Source organism: Neomonachus schauinslandi, chromosome 14 (genome assembly GCF_002201575.2).
Source record: "Neomonachus schauinslandi chromosome 14, ASM220157v2, whole genome shotgun sequence".
Lineage (NCBI taxonomy): Eukaryota > Metazoa > Chordata > Mammalia > Carnivora > Phocidae > Neomonachus > Neomonachus schauinslandi.
The window spans coordinates 24,098,558-24,116,524 of NC_058416.1; the positions used below are offsets into that span (position 1 = coordinate 24,098,558).

At 47.9% G+C, this 17,967-nt stretch overlaps 1 protein-coding gene across 1 annotated transcript in view; it reads left to right on the forward strand.

The window, feature by feature from the left end:
- Positions 1 to 2,082: 2,082 nt before the first annotated feature.
- Positions 2,083 to 17,967, forward strand: part of MYO5B (myosin VB) — a 335,388-nt gene continuing 319,503 nt past the window's right edge. Inside the window, exons 1-2 of the mRNA XM_044920870.1 lie at positions 2,083 to 2,096; positions 2,129 to 2,222. Coding sequence (XP_044776805.1) covers positions 2,196 to 2,222 — 27 coding nt within the window. The 5' untranslated portion in view covers positions 2,083 to 2,096; positions 2,129 to 2,195. The remainder of the gene's footprint in view (positions 2,097 to 2,128; positions 2,223 to 17,967) is intronic.

Genomic DNA, 17,967 nt, shown 5'->3' on the forward strand with positions numbered 1-17,967 from the left:
ACCTCCTTTATAGGGTTGCTCTGAGGCTTAGACAAGATCACAGAAGGAAAGCAGTTGGCAAGTTTCCTGGCACAAAGTAAGTTTTAAAATGTCTTTATTATTATTCAAAGGAGGGAAAGACCATATCTGATTTTTGAGACTAGAAATTCACAAAGCCCTGGCCAAGAGTAGGATTCTCCTCAGGGAGGTGATTCAGTTCAGTCAACATGAACTGAGATTTTAATCTGTGCCAGGTATGATGGAAGCAAGAAGGTTGGAGGCAGGTTGGGGGTGGGGAGGACGGTTGGAAACAAATGAGTTTCAGGCTAATGCTAGGTCCTGGTGGGATTGCTACCGTTGTCTATCGGGCAGGTGAAAAGGTGGGTCTACAGTAAGGTTAGAATTAGATTTGAGAGTTAACAATGTAGTGAGAGGCAAAATGGGGGGTGTGGATGCGAAGAAGAGATCTGGGAAATGGGCCACAGTTTTACTGAAGAACCAGCAGACAGAAAGGACATCACGAAGGTATGGTTAGAGAGACTGGGAAAACAAGAGGAGAAAAATGAGAGATGCTAAGAAGGAGATGGTGGAACCTGAGGGGGGGGGGGAGTCATTTACTACCCCATGCTTCAGAGGGAGAAGACAATTTCAATAGGATGGGGGGTGAGTGGAATCATTTAGGAAGGGACTAAAGCAGCAATTCTTAACCTTGGCTGTCATTAGAACGACGTGGGAGCTCTTAAAAATCTATTTACCCAGGCAGCACCCCAGACAAGTTAAATCAGAATTTCCTTGGATCTGGTAAAGCTCCCTAGGTGAGTCTCATTGAGGAGGCACAGGTGTGAAGGGCTGGGCAGGTGAATTAAATTGAGGCCCTGGATTCCACGTGGGAAGGTCTTAAATGGGGGAGCGTTTAAGAAGCACCTTCCAGGGCCTGAGGCTCCAGAACAATTTCTGCAGTGGGAATGCACACATACTCCAGCCGAGAACTACCCTCAGAGGCTATCTGCAGATAAGTCAAGGTCCCTTTCTTCTATAGTAGCTGCTTTCCCTCCGCCGACTCCTACCAGCTACTTTCCTTTGGGCTGAGGTTTCCTTTTTTTACTACAGGTAGAAGGGGGGCAGAAGCTGCTGCAGGCAGCCAAATGCCATTAGCGCGGGCAGGGGGGCTGACGGGGGGACCAAAATGAGGTAGAAAGTGGTAGAGAGACGTAGAGTGCGCATGTAAGAGAAGAAAATGCAAGACTTTCCTGAAAAGCGAACAATCCTCTGATGGGGGTGGGGGCGGCTAGGAGCCTAGTTGGAAGCCGTGGGTGAAACAGGCAAAACAAGTAGAGAAGCTACAAATCCCACTTCTCTAGTAAGGACTTTAGCCCAGGGAGCTCGGTTTGACGGAGACCATCGTTGGTATAGCCAAATCACCTTTTATGATCTGCCATGACAGAACTGAATTTTAGTAATGAGACTCTTGAACGCAGCCACGTAAAGTCCAGAGGCAAATGTATGGAAGCTTTCAGCCGTAGACTCTTATTCCTCTCTTTCCTCCCTCTCTCCTCCCCTTGCCCTCTGTTACTTCTCTTTCTTGTCTCCGCTCTCCCTGCGCAGCTTCAGCCGAGAGCAAGGGGAGCGAGGCGCGGCAGGTGCAGCACCCGGCGCGCACCTGTGCGGGCGTGCGCTCGGCGGCCAGCAGGGGGCGGCCGGCAGCAGCTCCGCGCCCGGCCCCGCCCCCGGCCCCGTGGACCCCGCTGCGGCGGGGGCGCCGGAGGGCGCGTCCAGCCCGGCCCCCGGCAGGGCTCAAAGGCGGCGGCCGCAGCGTACCGGCCGCCCGCTCCGCGGCCCTTCCTCCCTTCCTTCGGCCCTGCCTCCCGGGCGCCAGCACCTCCTCCCATACCTGAACGGGGAGCGGCGCCGCGCCGCCTCCTCCCCCGCCCGCAACTCCTGCCCGGCCGCAGCGGCGCCGCCACCGCGGGAGTAAAGGTCGCGCCGGCCGAGAGCGAGCGGGCCGCGGCGCCTCCAGGAAGCCGGCGGGGCAGGTCCGGGGGAAAGCGACGAGACACCGGGAAACTCTCGGCCAGCCCGGGAAGATGGCGCCAGGCGGGCCGGCCGTGGACTGAGAGCCGGCGGGCGGAGAGGAGTCGGGACCCGCCGCCCGGCGGGGCACGAGGGAGGGCCGCACGCCAGGCACGGTGCCCCGGCTCGGGCCGGCCCGCGGGGTCATGTCGGTCAGCGAGCTCTACAGCCAGGTGAGTGCGGGCCGCGCGCCGCCGTCCTGGCGGCCCAGGTGAGGGCGAGGGCGGCGCTCTCCCGGCCGCCGCGGCCCTCGGGGGCGTCCTCTCCTGCGGTCCCGGGAGCCGCCTGGCAGCCTCCCCATCGCTTCCTCCTGGGCGCCCAGAACTTCGGGCGGTGGAGAAAGTTTAGCTGCTCCGGGAGTGTCCTGCGCTCACCGGCCGCGGCTCTCGGCGGCCCCGCGGCGCCTGCTCCGCAGCTCTGTTCCCGGCCGGGGCTTGTCGCCCCTTCCCCGACGCCCCGCTGTCGCTTTCCTCGCCTGGCTGTGTAGAGTTTCCCGGTCCGTGGGGGAGGGGGGGTTGTCCCTGCCAGCGCGGAGCCCGGAGCAGGGGGACAGCCCCGCTGCCGCCCCCTCCCCTGCCCGTGGACCCCGCTCTGCAGCGGCAGCTCGCAAGGGCGTCCCTCTAAGGCTTCCTTTGCTCCAGCGCACCGGTGGGGGGGAACCCCGCACGTAGGGGATGTTAGCCCACTTGGGGTGGAGAGGAGGGGACCCAACCTGCTGTGAGGGGCTTGATGGCTTGCGGCGGGGGGAGGGGAGGGGGAGATAAGCAACGGGTCAAGCGAGATGCTCGAAGGATCTGCGGAGACCCTAGGAAAGCGCGTTCTTAATTTGCCTGGGGTGGGCGGCTGAAGGCGGCCCCTTTGCGTGGGTACCAGGAAGGCTTCGGTTACGGATGGGAAGGGGGTCCGAGGAACGCTGACCTAGGGGTGGAATGTGGATTATCCAGGATGCCCTCAAGGTCAGCAGGGATGTGCGGGGCTCGGCCCCCACGGTCGGGAACAGGTGTGGCTGGGTGGAGACGCCCCGCTTCCGCGGCAGTTTAAAGTTCGGGACCAGCCGCCGCCTCCCCGAGCGGCCGCTCAGCCGCCGCCGCCGCGGGGGCCCCGCTCGGGGCCGGGGCTTTTAAGCACGTGCCCCTCCCCCCCCCCCCCTTCACTGAGTTTTAGAGGTTTGCACGCCCGGTCTTTTCCGGGGCTGTGACTCGTTTGACAGTGTTTTGTGCGTCCGTCTGCGTGCAGAGTGGGTGTGTCTGGGCGGGGGGGGGGGGGGAAGGGTGCGCGCGTGGGTGTGCGATTTGCAGGAGACCGCCCGGGCCAACAGGTCTAGGCAGGGAGGAAGAGCCACTTCCGCATCCTCACCTGGTTCTTGCTCGCAGCTGCTCCGCGTGTGGGCGCGCTCTGCGGCTGGGTGGGCTGGCTGCGTCGTTAGACGAATTTTCTCATTTTTCCCGGGAAAAGTTAGAGCCGAGTGGGGAGGACACTCCCGAGGTGGCTGCGGAGGCTGCAACCTGGCCGAGGGTGGGGTCGTGGCAGCCTCAGACACCTACTCCACCTCCGCTAGGGCTCCGGCCGGGCTTGCAGGTGGCGACAGCTGCTGGAAGGGGGGAGGAAGGCGGGTGAGGTGTGGGAAAGATGGCAGGGGGGGAGTTCAGTGAAAATCTCTAGCGCTTCTGGCTTTGGAAAGCGCCCCACCCGCTTTACTCCTGTGCGTCTTGGGAGGAGTCCTCAAAGCTCCGGCTTTCAGTCTTCCCGCGAGGCGGGTCGTCAGGAACTTGGACTAGAGCTGGATCCCAGCGGGGAAGACCCCTGAACTAGAGTGTGAAACGCTGAAGCTTTAACAGAAGTGCACGGAGATACTGCTCGACTGCCAAATAAAACGAGTGCCTCAACGGCCCATACCTGCAATGTATTACCAAGTCCATCAGATAATTGCCGTTTTACGTGAAGCTAGCGGATAACTGAATAAATCTAACTTTTGAAGCCCTGATCTTGAAAAACAAGATCGCATTGCTTTTAATGGATCACACTTTCAGGGGAGGACACTCGATTTTTCTTGTTGGAAACCAGTATATTTCCTGTTATAAGTGAGTGTATTGCATGTTAACTATTAGAAATGAACACTAGTGGAAGTCGGAGCGGAAGTTTGAGGGTAATTTTCTGGGCTTGTAAGGACAACACCTAAGGAAAACCTCTTGAGAGAACACACAAGTGCCTTAAATTGGCTTCATGGGTGTTGAGGGTTTGAGACAACTCAAAGTATTAGAATGCCTTTGTAGGGCTGGGCGGCTTTAAAGGGCCGTGTTAGGGGGTTTCTTAATCACTTTTAGGTAGATGAATCTGGAATGGAGACTTTCTGTGGCTCACCCAGTAGCTTCCAGATTGAAGTTTGAGCAGTTCTTTGTCAGAGTTACTTAAGCTTTACTATGAGAAGCCATTGCATTGTTTCCTCATCATTCTCACCCTACTTGCTAGGCTGGGTTCTCAGTATGCCTATGCATCACAAATTACACAGAGAAATCGTGCCTGCTACTCCGATTCATTTTCTTAGGGAGATGATTTCATTTTAGTGTATTAAAACAGTAAATGTTCCCCCTTTTAACTTGCTAGGCTAGTCTAACATGATGAATGCTGGATCCAGGCACACACTGTAATGAATTATGCATTATGGAAATAATTATCCATTATGTCAACAGCATTTATAAGTGGGATAGAAATATTAAAGCCCTTTAGGACTATACCTGTTGCTTTAGTGACCTACTTGGAAGATCTTATTGGAAGCAGACCTTTTAACTGCATAAATTAACCTGAAAGTACGGTTTCAGGTAAGAACTTAGTATGTTAGTCTATTATTCCAGAAAAGACCCCCCCCCCCCCAAGTTACTAATTTCTTGCTGTCTGCCTATCTGCGCACACTAACGGGAGGCGCTCATGCTATGTGAATTATTTTATTTTTTTGGAGTTTTTAGTCCCTGACTATGGTTACTTCCTGTTAATAAAGGCATGCCTGTTTTCGGAAGACCCATACGCCTCACCTTTGAGAAATTGTTCTCTCTCTAGTGGGACTTTTCTGGGTGGGAAAAGAAAATTAGAGTCTATGCCAGACACTCTGAGGGTGAGGTCAAGGTGAGTCAGCCTCCTCTAATCTTCACAGAAAGCTGGAGCTGACGATGGGCGGTCTTGTCACAAATGGCATGTATGTGGTGAGTATTCATAATTTTTTTTCCTGTGGGTTAGAAACATGGGTTAATTTGATTTGTACAGGTTCCAGGAAGACACCGGAGCATGTGCAAGCCTGGGAAGTACAGCTTGATTGTGATAATTGCAGAAAATAGTCTGACTTAGGTTTTCATCCAGAATAACCCCTCTATAAGTATTGCTCTTTCAGTTGAGTCTTTCAGTAGGCTGTCTTGATTTTAGCCAGAAGAGTGATGGGGAAATCGCCAGACTGAAAGCAGTACCATCAAACCATTTTCTGTTTGATTTTTAACTGACAAGTGGGTGTTTGAGTGCTGCTAGTTTCCTGGTGGATCCACCCTGTGTGTGTTAATGGGGGCTTTGTCTCTGTTTTACCTATGCATCCGGTGTGCAGGTGTCTCCCAGATGTCCGTCTGGAAAACAGGAGTTGCTAGCCTCTGTACCCACCTGCCACCCTTGGAAGCACTAAGGAGCCAAACTCCTGTTGGCTCCCAAATGATATTTCAGAAAAGCCCTTGATCCTCCTGTACGCTACCTGGTGCTTGTTCACTCCCGGTAGCACCTATGTCTCTGTCCAAGGTTCCCGGAGCCTGAGCATGCACCCCGTGCCCCGGAACAGCCCTTTATTTTTATTTTTATGTCCCCATACATTAGTTTTTGATGTAGTGTTCCATGATTCATTACGTATAGCACCCAGTGCTCCATTTAGTACGTGCCCTCTTTAATACCCATCACCAGGCTAACCCATCCCCCCACCCCCTCCTCTCTAGAACCCTCTGTTTGAGTCCGTAGTCTCTCATGGTTCTTCCCCTCCGATTCCCCCCCTTCATTTTCTTTTTTAACCTAATGTATTTGTTTCAGAGGTATAGGTGTGATTTATCAGTGTTCTACAATTCACCGCTCTCACCATAGCACATACCCTCCCCAATGTCCATCACCCAGCCACCCTATCCCTCCCACCCCCCACCACTCCAGCAACCCTCAGTCTGTTTTCCTGAGATTAAGAACAGAACAGCCCTTTAACCAATGGGAGTATAACCACTGTAGCTTCCAACCACCCCCCCCCCCACCTTGGGAACAGGGCTGCCCTAAGGTGAGGCCCCTATTCTTTCCAGAGATGTGCAGGTTGAGCCAAAGTTCCTCTGCTTGGATTTTGCTGAATGTCACACCCCTGCTTGCCTTCTTTCCCTTCCCTGTCCCACTTCCTCCCCACCCTCTCACCCCCATCCTGGGAGCACTGCCTAATGGATCGCTGGAACAGGGATCTTCATCTTAACATCTGATTCTGGGAACCATGGTGGCTTGGCTGAGTGGATGTTGAGAAACTCAAGGGCTCTGGCTTCCTTATGGTCCTATGAAGCTAGGTAGCTGCACAGAGGCCATTAGCGTGCACCTGCCTTCCTCCTTGCCTTATTCTCTGCCTTGTGTCTTGCTGCCTTTCCTATCCTTGGTTCCCACTCCCTTTCCTGTCTGCTCCCGTTCCTCAGATGCACATGTAAAGCCAGTGGGCTCTTCGCTCTGCTGGTGAGCATCAGAATTCCAAAGTTTGCATGCAAATTGTCAGCGGTTGCCCAGGCATATTCTCTGCCTATTATAGGTACGCACTGAGTGAGCTTGCCCTGCCCCCAAACCCCTTGTCCAGAGTTCTTGTCCCGAGTTCTTGTCCCGTCCTTTTTTCCCCCACGTAGGTGGAGCACACCTAGAGAGCAGAGGACCTAACAAATATTTTTTTGGAGCATCCAGTGTTTAGCACTGTGCCTTGTACTGAAGAGATACTTAAGAGCTTGTCCTTTCTCTCCCCCGCCCCCCCCCCCACTCCCCCCTAAAATCCCCCTGCCCCAAGTTCTGCTGGAACTTCTTTGTAGCTCTTTGCTGACACCAAGTCTCCCCACTCGGGCTTCTTGGGAAAGCTTGCATTCTGGCTGCTAGTTTCTTCCAGTTTCCTTTTGGTTAATGTGCTCCTAATAGTTCACTTGATTAGCTGCAGGGTAGCCACCCATTAGAAGGCTTTTTGACAACTCCAGGTCTGGTCAGAGTCTCTCTGTATACCATTGTACTTATTTTGTTCATAGAGCTGGCATTCCGTTCCTGGTTGGAGTGCCAAGGTATCTGAGTAGAAAATACATTTTCTAAGGTCTGGCAAGGGTTTTTTGTTCTTAAATATTTTCTGTGGTAATGGTCAGCTATAAACTATACTGCTTAAAACCTATAAGTCTGAATACAGCCTTCCCTAAGTGATGGTGTATTTAACTATACATAGTTTTCAAGGTAAACTTATATAATGGGCCAACTATTTCAACTAATACATTTCAGTAGACTCCCAGAAACCACATTAAAAAGCAGTCCATTTGAGTGAAACGTCTGTTCTGATGGGCTTGTCTACACCTTTTGCATTGTTATTGGGCAATGAAACCTAAAGTGCACAAAGTTAGCAATACAGTATTACCCATGGATCATGGGAGGAGTGCAGATACTCCATTACAGATGTTTTGTGGAAGGAGCAGGTGGGTGTGCTGCAGTGGGGTGTGACTGGGCCTTGAGTGAATAGGATTTGAATAGGCATGGAGGGTGGAAGGAGGGCATTATCGGGAGGCTTTGGAAGAATGCTAGGAAGCATGGGGGGAAGGGATAAGCAAGACTGATTTGGGGGTAGTAGCCGTAGTAATAGCTCTTGATCATGAAATAATTTTAGATTTCTGGAACAGTTGCAAAAATAGCATGGAGTTGGTGTGTTTTTTCCAAATTCCCCCAATGTTAACACCTCATAAGCACAGCCCAGTTGTTGAAACTGGTCTATGAACTTTACTGGAAGTTCGCCAGTTTTTCCACTAACGACCTTTCTGTGGTCCAGGGTCCCTTCTAGGATTCCACATTGTTTAGCGTCTTAGTGTCCTTCATTTCCAATTAGGGACTGTCCCTCAGTTTCTTATCTTTTACGACATAGGCAATTTGAGTATTAGTCTATTACCTTGTAGAAAGGCCTTCAGTTTGAATAATCATGTATTCTCCTGTTTACATGGAGTTTATGAATTTTTGCTAAGAAAACATCAGGAGTGATGGGTCTTAGTGCACCATTTCAGGAGATCTGTGCTATCAACGTGTCCCATTTCTGATGGTATCCCTTTGATCCTGTGGTTAAAGTGATGTCTATCAGTTTTCCTTTATTGAAGGGTATTTACATACTAAGATATGTGTGCTAAGTATGCTTATACTGTTTTTTATAGCCACTTAGGGATTATTGAGCCTAGAATTCAAATGTGTGATTATGTGGGCAAGGGCAGGAGGAGTCCAATATGACCTTGAAGTTTCCAGCTTGAGGGTGGACAGAAAAGTAGGGATGGGGCGAGGAATACTTGATTTTTTTTTTTTTTTTTTAAACCTGTTCAGTTTGGGGTCATAAAAATAGGTAGATGAACTTACGTTTGAGGGTCTATGAGCTTAAAGGAGAAACGTTAGGATCTGGGGGTTCTTGCAAATAAAAAGGATGGGTGGGATTTTCTCTAAAGAAATGCAAATCTTACAACATGATTTTAATAAAGATCAGATCATGACCTTGGTGTGGGCAGTCCTGGCCTCTGGTCATGATCTTGGTACAGACTGTCCTGGTGTGTGGTTAAATGCTCAGCTCTGACACTTTGGAATAGATGCATTCTGAGCCTTGATTTTTTTTTTTTTTTTTTTTTTTTTTTTTTAAAATACCTGAAACTGGGATGGTATCTGCGTCCTAAGAGTCCTGGACGATCACGTGCTCTAACATGTGAGGTGACCCTAGTGCAGTGTCTGGCTCCCTGCACAGGCTTAACTGTTGGTCAGCTTGTTTCTCCCTTGAGTCGTAGTGCTGGGTGCTGGCGTTCTCGCTGAGGGCTAAAAGGTTCCACTCTCCCACTGCCCCCTGGGGAATGAGCAAGAGCAGTTGGAACAAAGTTTTCCACTGAAGCTGTGCTTTCTGGTCTGTCTTTGGAGTTCTTAAGGGAAATTTGTTTTTTCTTAAAGATTTTGACAGCGAGGCGGGGGAACACAAGGGGGGAGAGGGAGAAACAGGCTTCCTGCCGAGCAGGGAGCCTGATGTGGGGCTCCATCCCAGGACTCTGGCAGATGCTTAACGACTGAGCCACCCTGGTGCCCCTTAAGGGAAATTTAAAAAACACTTGTGACCATGCCTTTTTTATGTTAATACAAATGATTATTGGAACAATTCCTACAATGTAGGAAGGGCGAAGGCTCTATTAATCTCGTTCCCAGAAACCACTACTGTTAATCACTTATAGGTGTAGTTTCCAGGCCTGTTGTTCAATAGGGTGCTCCTGAGCACTTGAAATGAGGCTGGCCTAAATGGAGATGAGCTGGAAGTATAAACAGTAAAAATACACGAGATTTTAAAGACTTAGTAAAAAGGATGAATGTAAAATAGCTCATTTATACTACTGTTGATTAAATGTTGAAATACTTTGTATTGGGCTAAAGTATTTGATTCACCTATTTTTAACATGGCTACTAAAAAATTTAAGATTCCATATGTAGTTTTTCTATTAGGTGTCACTGCTTTACTAATGCACAGTACAATCTATACTTCAAAAATGGGGTCATGCCATAGATATTACTCTAGATCTTAATCTAGGGCTCTCCCCTCCACCCCCTGCCCCCGGTAGCATATAAAGGTAATTTTTACCATTTAATGGCTGTATAATATGGCATATTATGGATTTACTATAGTATTAACTGTTCTAATTTTGATGAACATTGAATTGTTATAATTTTTTGGTATTGTGGAAAATGTTGCAGAACATTCTTGGAGCCTCTTTCAATTATTCACTTAGGATAAGTTCCTAAGAGTAGAATTGCTGGCATGCATGTTTAGTCCTCAGTATGACCAGTAACCTTCAGAAAACTTTCTTCACCTCTCCCCCAGCACTGGCCATTGTTGCTCTTTTTAAACTTAGACTACCTGGTTCATTTTTTGACTTAAAGTTGATTTCCCCTCGAGGATTGCGCATCTTGTCATATGCTTAGCATGTTCACTTGTTTTCCTTGTATTATCTGTATTAAGAGGTATATAACTAAGTTTTTGCTTATTGAATAATTTTAGAAGTCCTAGAAACAAGAATAGTCAGGATAAAATATACAGATCTTTAAAAAGGCACAATGGCATATATTTTCTCCATGTAGAGCTTGTACATGTCTAAGCTCTACATTTGGGGGGGGGGGCTGGGAAACACTGGTTATGATAGCTAACTTTTTTCTTTTAAAATTTTATTATGATAGAGCACATGGGCAGAGGCAGAGGGTTGAAGCTGGGATCATGAACTGAGCCAAAGGCAGACGCTTAATGGACTAAACCACCCAGGTTCCCTGATAGCTAACTTTTTTTAATGGAAACATAATTGACAAGATAGAAGATGTGGAGAAAAAGAAACCTTCCTGTACTGTTGGTGCAGCCACTATGGAAAACCTATGGAGGTTCCTCAAAAAAAAAAAAATTATCATGTGATCCAGTAATCCCAATACTGGGTATTTACCCAAAGAAAATGAAAACCCTGATTCAAAGGGCTAGGATAGCTAATGTTCATGGAGTCCTTTTTGAGCCAGGTTATTTCTAAGTGCTCTGTATTAACTCAGTACTAACTCCTCCCAGTTACAAATGGGGGAGCTCGGCTTACGGACTGGCTGGAAGCTGTACTCTTACCAGGGAAGTATGACCACACCCCCACCCCAGGTGTCTAGCCAAGGGCTGGCTTCTGCCTTCCACGAGGATTTGTTCCATTGATGGTGGAACATCTGTACAGAAGAGTCCAGTTCATGGAAGGTCCTTTCTACTTAGCACTGCCTTGCCCCCCAGCAGCAGAGCATCCTCCCAGAGGAGAAAGGAGAAAGGATGGTCTGCATGCAGAAAGATGGGCAGATGGTCAGACCCTACAGTTCTTTGCTTTAGGAACTTAGTGCTTTTTGTCCTTCTGCCGCCACCACCCTCAACCCCATGGGCATCCTGGTGCATCTTCACGCTGTCCCAAATGCAGGCAAAATTGTATTTGGCTTTCCTTAGCCCTTCTTGGCCCCCAAAGGGGTTCACATCTTGAAGAGCTAAACGTAAGAAAAGGTGTAGGACACTAATGCAGTGTAAACCTGATGGACTGGAAATGTAACCACTCCTTGACTCCTTTCCAGGCACTTCGCCTGGCTCTGTCCCCCCCCCCCCCACTCCCCCAGCTGCATGGCAAGAGCAGCATCTTTCCTGCTATGCTTGGTGTCTAGTGAGCATTTTATTCTAAGATACAAGCAGAGAGCCAGGCATGGTACTCTGGGAAGCCCTTTCATATCTGCTGGTTTAGTCCGGGCCATCTCAGACAAGGTTTCTCTTCCAGCATCTGAGGAGCGCTCCTTACAGAGGGATAGCCAGGACGCAAACCATTTTCTGCCATAGCTATAGGTGCTTCTCAGGGGCTTTGTCCAAGTGGTTCAGCAGCCCCCTCCAAACGGGCGTTTTAGGTGGGACATGAGGGAGGTCCTCACATTGTCTGGATCCTGGTGTGGATGAGCGCTGGTACTGTTTTGCTGATTTGCTGTGGGAATGAAGCTTCTAGATCTGAGCTCCAAGTTAATAGCTCATAATGTTCCTCTTAACATTTCTGCACCAGCTCATAAATTCCTGCCCTCATATGAGCGATTCTGATACTGACCTGGACCCTAGAGGCTTTTCTTTCCTTGGCTGAAGTTTGGGGAAGGAATGAAGGGGCCCATCATGGAAAGGTAACGATTTTTCCCAGAGAGCTTTTGCCAGAATGTGTTATGATGTGAAATCCTAAAAGTGAACAAGAACATTCAGATGCTTTCTGCATGGAATTCGAAAGACTTCCCTTATAATGTTCTCTGCACCAAATTCAGGTCCCCTGGCTTAGAGACCAGCCTCTGCAGCTAAACCTACTGGACAGAATTCCAGTTCCATTTGTATTCTGACCTGGGAACTGGTATTCTTTGGGGAAGGTGAAAAGGTAAAAGTCCTTGAGCTGGTAAACTATACTATATTCAGCTATTTATTTTGTGTGCCCTGGCCATTCACTGGGACTCTAGTTTATCTCTTGATAACTGGCCACCAGACCCCAGTTCAGTCTTGCCAATGATAGGATGCATGCTTAGAAAACTACCTCAGTTTATGTGCTGCTAGTCTTGAGTGCTTTAGAGAATACATACAGAATGATACCACTTCTAGGAGTTCCTGAAATTAGCAAAATGGATCCTGTTGGAGGATATATGTATATAATGGAACTGAGGCGGGGGGACCAGAATGGTGGTAACCTGGGGACGGTGGGGGGAACCCAGAGTGGGGCCATTAGTCTGCTTGATCGCATGGTGAGCTCTCAGGTATTCCTTACTCTGCTTCACCAATTACATATCTGACTGTTTCTGCTAAAAACAAGATGAGTTACAAAGCCAAATTTTATAAACCTTTGAAATAACTAATTCTGGATTTCTTATGTATGTGCAATTGATGGTTGAGTGTGCATATCTGTAAGGTTGCTGTCATTCAAGATGTAGGTTGAATCTTCTCCCATCCCTTAGTTCCCAAGATAGTTTTTGCATACAGTAGAAACTCCGTAAATGCTGTTGAATTGGTTTGAAGCCTACCTGTACTTCCCTCCTGTTTCCAGGCCATGGCACTACGAGGGAAGACCTTTTTTCCATTAAGGAGCCAGCTTTATTGTAACATTTTTTCCTGTCATTTTGGCTTTTGGCTTCAGGTACCCAGTGGAAGGCCCATCTGTTTCCTCTGGCGCTTGCCTAAACCTATGAATGTGGAGCCCATCAGGAGATAATTAAATGTTCTTTATTACTGTGCCTAAAGGCTTAGCACAAGGTGTGAATGTGGAATATCAAAGTAACATTTGTGGACATGAAAAGCTAATATAACTACCTTGTTTTTGAATATCCTAACCTATGCACAATTATGATCACAATTTTTTTTTGCCTTTCCTAAAGTCACATTAAAAGCATAATCTCCTTTTTATTCCCAATTCAGTTTAACAGTCTCAGGCAGATGCCCATGAGTCCTGATGGGGGTTGGGGACAAATACGGATCTCCGTCCTTCATGTGAGCCCAGACAAAGTGGCTTTCAAGAGAGACTTGAGTCAGGAAGAAAAAAAAGACTGAGTTGGTTTCTGGTGTCTTCCCTCACACAGGTGATCCTCAGTCTTCATCTGAAGATCCTTTGGATTGATCACTAAGCCAACAGTTGTTCAGGGCACCTTCTACCTGCTGGGATATAGTCACAGCCCATCCTGCAAAGGAATTTTCTGACCTTGCGTTCTCCCAGTCCAGTGGTTCGTTTGTTGTATGAATAAGCTTGAAGAAGGTATTAATACGTTAAAAGGAGATAAATTGCTTTATCTCATCAGATTTAGTCCTTTTCAATTTGCCTATACTTGCTAATGAGGGCTAATGTTTATAAAATGAGGAAAATGAAGGTCTCCTCAGCCAGAAACTACTTGCTTTGCTATCCAGCTGCTTGCTCTTTTGTCATTTTACTGTGTGTATACACGTGTGTGTAACTGTCACAAACTGCACACCAGAATGATGAGAATGCCCTTACAATGTGATGGGACCTGACGTGCTGGTCCATTGATCTAGTTGAACGAATGCTTTCTGCTCCACGGTGGCCTCTTTGCAGAAGGACCGGGAAGCTGGAGCTCATCGACAGCTCTCTGAAATTGGCTTCAGATCTGATGTGTTTCTTTTCCATTGTATGGTGGTAATCTCACCATGCTTGGGGGGTAGGCCTTTCTGGAGATATCTAAGAGTTACCCAAAGAACTAGTTTGGTTGAGTAAGGTAGGTGTTCACTGACCATTTCTATTAGACTAAGTGACTTGAAGGGCTGATGCCAGTTTGGTGTGGCCGCCGCCTCGCTGTCATCCTCTGGAGTTAGAGTTGGACTTGGAATGATCTCCGTGGGTTGGTGAAGAGCCTCCGTGGCTGTCAGGAAAACCCTTCTTTGAATGTAGCCATTCTGGTCTGCTTGATTTTTTTTTTTTTTAAGATTTTATTTATTTGAGACAGAATGAGAGAGCATGAGAGGGAGGAGGGTCAGAGGGAGAAGCAGACTCCCCGCCGAGCAGGGAGCCCGATGCGGGACTCGATCCAGGGACTCCAGGATCATGACCTGAGCCGAAGGCAGTCGCTTAACCAACTGAGCCACCCAGGCGCCCTGGTCTGCTTGATTTTAAAAATGTAAAGGCTCGGGGTGCCTGGGTGGCTCAGTCAGTTGAGTGTCTGATTCTTGATCTCGGCTACAGTCTTGATCTCACAATTGAGAGTTTGAGTCCTGCGTTGGACTCTGCTGGGTGTGGAGCCTACTTTAAAAAACAAAAACCTAAAGGCTCATTGGATTTTGTAGTTATACTGACTTACAGTCCCTCTTAAATATGTGTATGCTAATATGACCAATATATGGGCGAGATTGCCTCAATGTTATGACAAGCATACTAGCATCATCTACTGATTGAAAATCAGATGGAAAGCCCATTCCATCTAATTTCCCCAAATGCTCTTTGTGGCCTGTTTCCCCCTGCTATGCATCAGGCAGGATGTTAGACACTTGATATAAGAAAGGGGTGGGGGGAGACCGCATTATTCACAATAGTCAAAAGATAAAAGCAAGCCAGTGTCCATCCTGGATGAATGGATGAGTGAAATGTGGTATATCCATACAGTGAGGTGGTTTTCAGCCTTAAGGAGATTCTGATACAGGCTGTATCAGGGATGAACCTCAAGGATATGACCAATGGACTTTAGGAGTCCACTTACATGAGAGGCACCTACAGGAGTCAAATTCAGAGACCAAGTAGAATGATGGTTGCAGGAGGGGAGTGTCTAGATGGGCGGTTTTATTGGTACAGAAGTTTTACAAGATGAGAAGTTTTGGAGCTGCACAGTGGTTACGGTTATATGGCAGGGTGAATGCATTTAATGTTACTGAACTGTACACTTCAAAAGAGTGAAGATGGTAAATTTCTTATGTATTATACCACAATCAAATGGGGGGCAATGAAAGGAACAGGGAACATAGAGGTTAAGAGCATAACCTTTAGACTGGATAGACCTGGGTTTGAGCCCTGGTTCCCCACTTAACCAGCTGTGTGACCTTAGGCGATTGCTCAACCTCTAGGCTTCAGTTACCTGTGACATGGGTAAGAAGCTAGAACAACCCTCAGAGGCCTGTTGATGACATAATGACAACACATGAAATGTAATGGGAGTTGCTAGGAGAAGGTCTGGTCTTCTGGGAAGCTACAGTTCAGTGCAGGGCAATGTAGGGGTGAGTGCGTGAGGTCTTGCAGGGTGCTTGGGGTGCCTTGGATTGGGTCCTAAACTAGCAAAGCACCAGCGTTGGAGAGGCTCTGGGCTATGTCTGTGTGTCCTCTTTTTCAGGTGTGGGGAGGGAACAAAGGCCTCCGAAGGTCTTAGTTTTATAAGACCACCTATCCTCTCAACCCTAAGGCGCCAGGCCTGACTGTTCTGTAGCTTACGATGGTGGGGCTTGCCCCGGATTGTCCAAAGAAGAGCATCCTGTCGTGCCCTACTAAGAGGATGCCTATGTCTGTCTTTAGCCCTTGCTGGCACTTGGCATACTTGGCGGCTGTTGCCAGGGTACTTCAGGATGTTGGCTTTGCCCTAAGGACGCGCTCTCAGGAGCCGGGCTTAGCTGGTCTGCGTACCCTAGCCTAATGTGCCAGTGCAGCATTCAGGGGCCAGAAAGCTGGCCATGACCTTTGAGGCTTTAGGGACCAGGCTATCCTGTCGGCAGTTGGCCGCACTGCATTTCCCGCCGCACTAATGCCATCAACGGGACTCCGTTACTCTTGGCTCTGTTTTTTCCTGTCTTCTCCCCTCTGGTTTGGATTAAGTACCCTCTTCTGATTCTCCAGTACCAGTTTAGATGGGCTGTAATATCTCCTGTAGATTGGCTGTTGGTTCTGTCACTAATGACAAAAGCTTTAAAGCTTTGATAGAAAGCGGCCCTTTGAGCGGCTGTTTCTGGGCAGGTACCTGGTCCAGGGGGCTTTGGCCTTCTATGCCAAGGGACTTTCAAAGATGGTGGTCACTGGGAACACTGTGCTTCCCTCTGAAGAGGCTGTGGGTGTTGCAGTTACCAGAGCCATAGTTTTCTCACTTGGGGTGTAACAGACCTGGAGGGCTAGCGAAAATAGAGATGCCGCATCTCACCCCCGTAGAATAGGATTTGGGAGATCAGTCCTGTGCTTGGTTTCCTTTCTTGCTAGATCGTGGCTACCTACGGTACTTTTTTTGAGTTTATAATTGGGTTTTTTGACTAACAGTCCCTACTTTGGTTGGGCAGTTGTGTAGCAGATGCAGATATTTAAGAATCTTAATCAGGCACAGGGATGAGCCTAAAAGGGGCATAAAAGCTAGTCCTCCTTAATAAGGAATTAACAATTCAGTGGACTGTGATGTCTGAGAATAGCATATTGAGGCATTTTACCAAGACCACTGGAGTGGTGGAGTGTGGTTCCTTGGCTTTCATGACTGCCCTGAAGATGGTGGTTTGAGAGGAAGTTTCCCCTCTTGGTCCTTGTCGGTCCCTCAATTTGCCCTTTTATCTCCTTCCTCTGAGGGTTGGGGAGGGCTGGTGCCCCTGTCTAGAAAGAACCGCACTTTCATGGGTGGGGATGAAGATCAGAATCCCATCACCTGGGAGCTTCCAACCTCTAGAGCTGTTTATTCCTCTGAGCTGTTCCTTTGAGCTCTTCAAAAGAGCTCACTAGAAAGGGAGCCCCATTTTTTTTTTTTTTCATCCCGAAAACTGCTCTTTCCAGCCTCAGGTTCCAAGACTGGGAGTGGGCTGTGGTGTTGACAACTTGAATGGATAGGGCGGGATAGGGCTGAAGTTTTGTTTGCATTGCCCTTTAAGACTGACATCCAATAAGATATAAAAATGATTCCTATAAGTTACCTTGATACTTGAGGAAGGCAAAGATGGGAGTATATAAAACTAAACAGTGGTTATAAGTGGCTATAAGAGTTGATTTACTATACCCTTTTAAAAAGTTCCTGTAGAAAAAATAAATTCCTCTAGAGAATAAATACAGTAATGCCCAAAGTATGGGAAAACATCTACATGAATCTTTGCAGGGCTACTTCCAATACACTGAGCTGTGCCTCTAATCTTATCATGTAGTCCTTTGTTGAAGCTTATTCTTGAGGACAAAGTTAATTTAGTACCACCGTTTTTGGTAAGATGGCTGTGTTTCCATAAAATTAAGATGATCTTGATTTATGTAATCATTTTAGTTTTACTGTTTCAACTTTGTTTTAAACGGGGGGTCATAGGAAGTTTTCGAAACTCAGCATTCATAATTTGCCTTAAAGTAACACTTTTTATCCTAAATAGATGTTAATGATGGTTTGTCTGGTGCTGTGTTAACATGACTTATGGTGACTTCAGATACAACCAGGAAAATACACAGGCAAGAAATCTGTGCCATTAACTTTCACTTGGGAGGATAAATGACAATCCTACAGTTGTCTTACAGGTATAAAAATTGCTGCAGCCTTTAATAAAGGATAATGCTATTGATTTTATGTACCATAGTAAGACTGCTATCACATGAACCTCCTTATGACCTCTATTGTGTCAAGACCATGATTTGTAAAAGTGAGACTTCAAAATGGAAGTTTTGTGAGTTCTTAAGTGAATTCTGCTCAGTGGCAACTCTT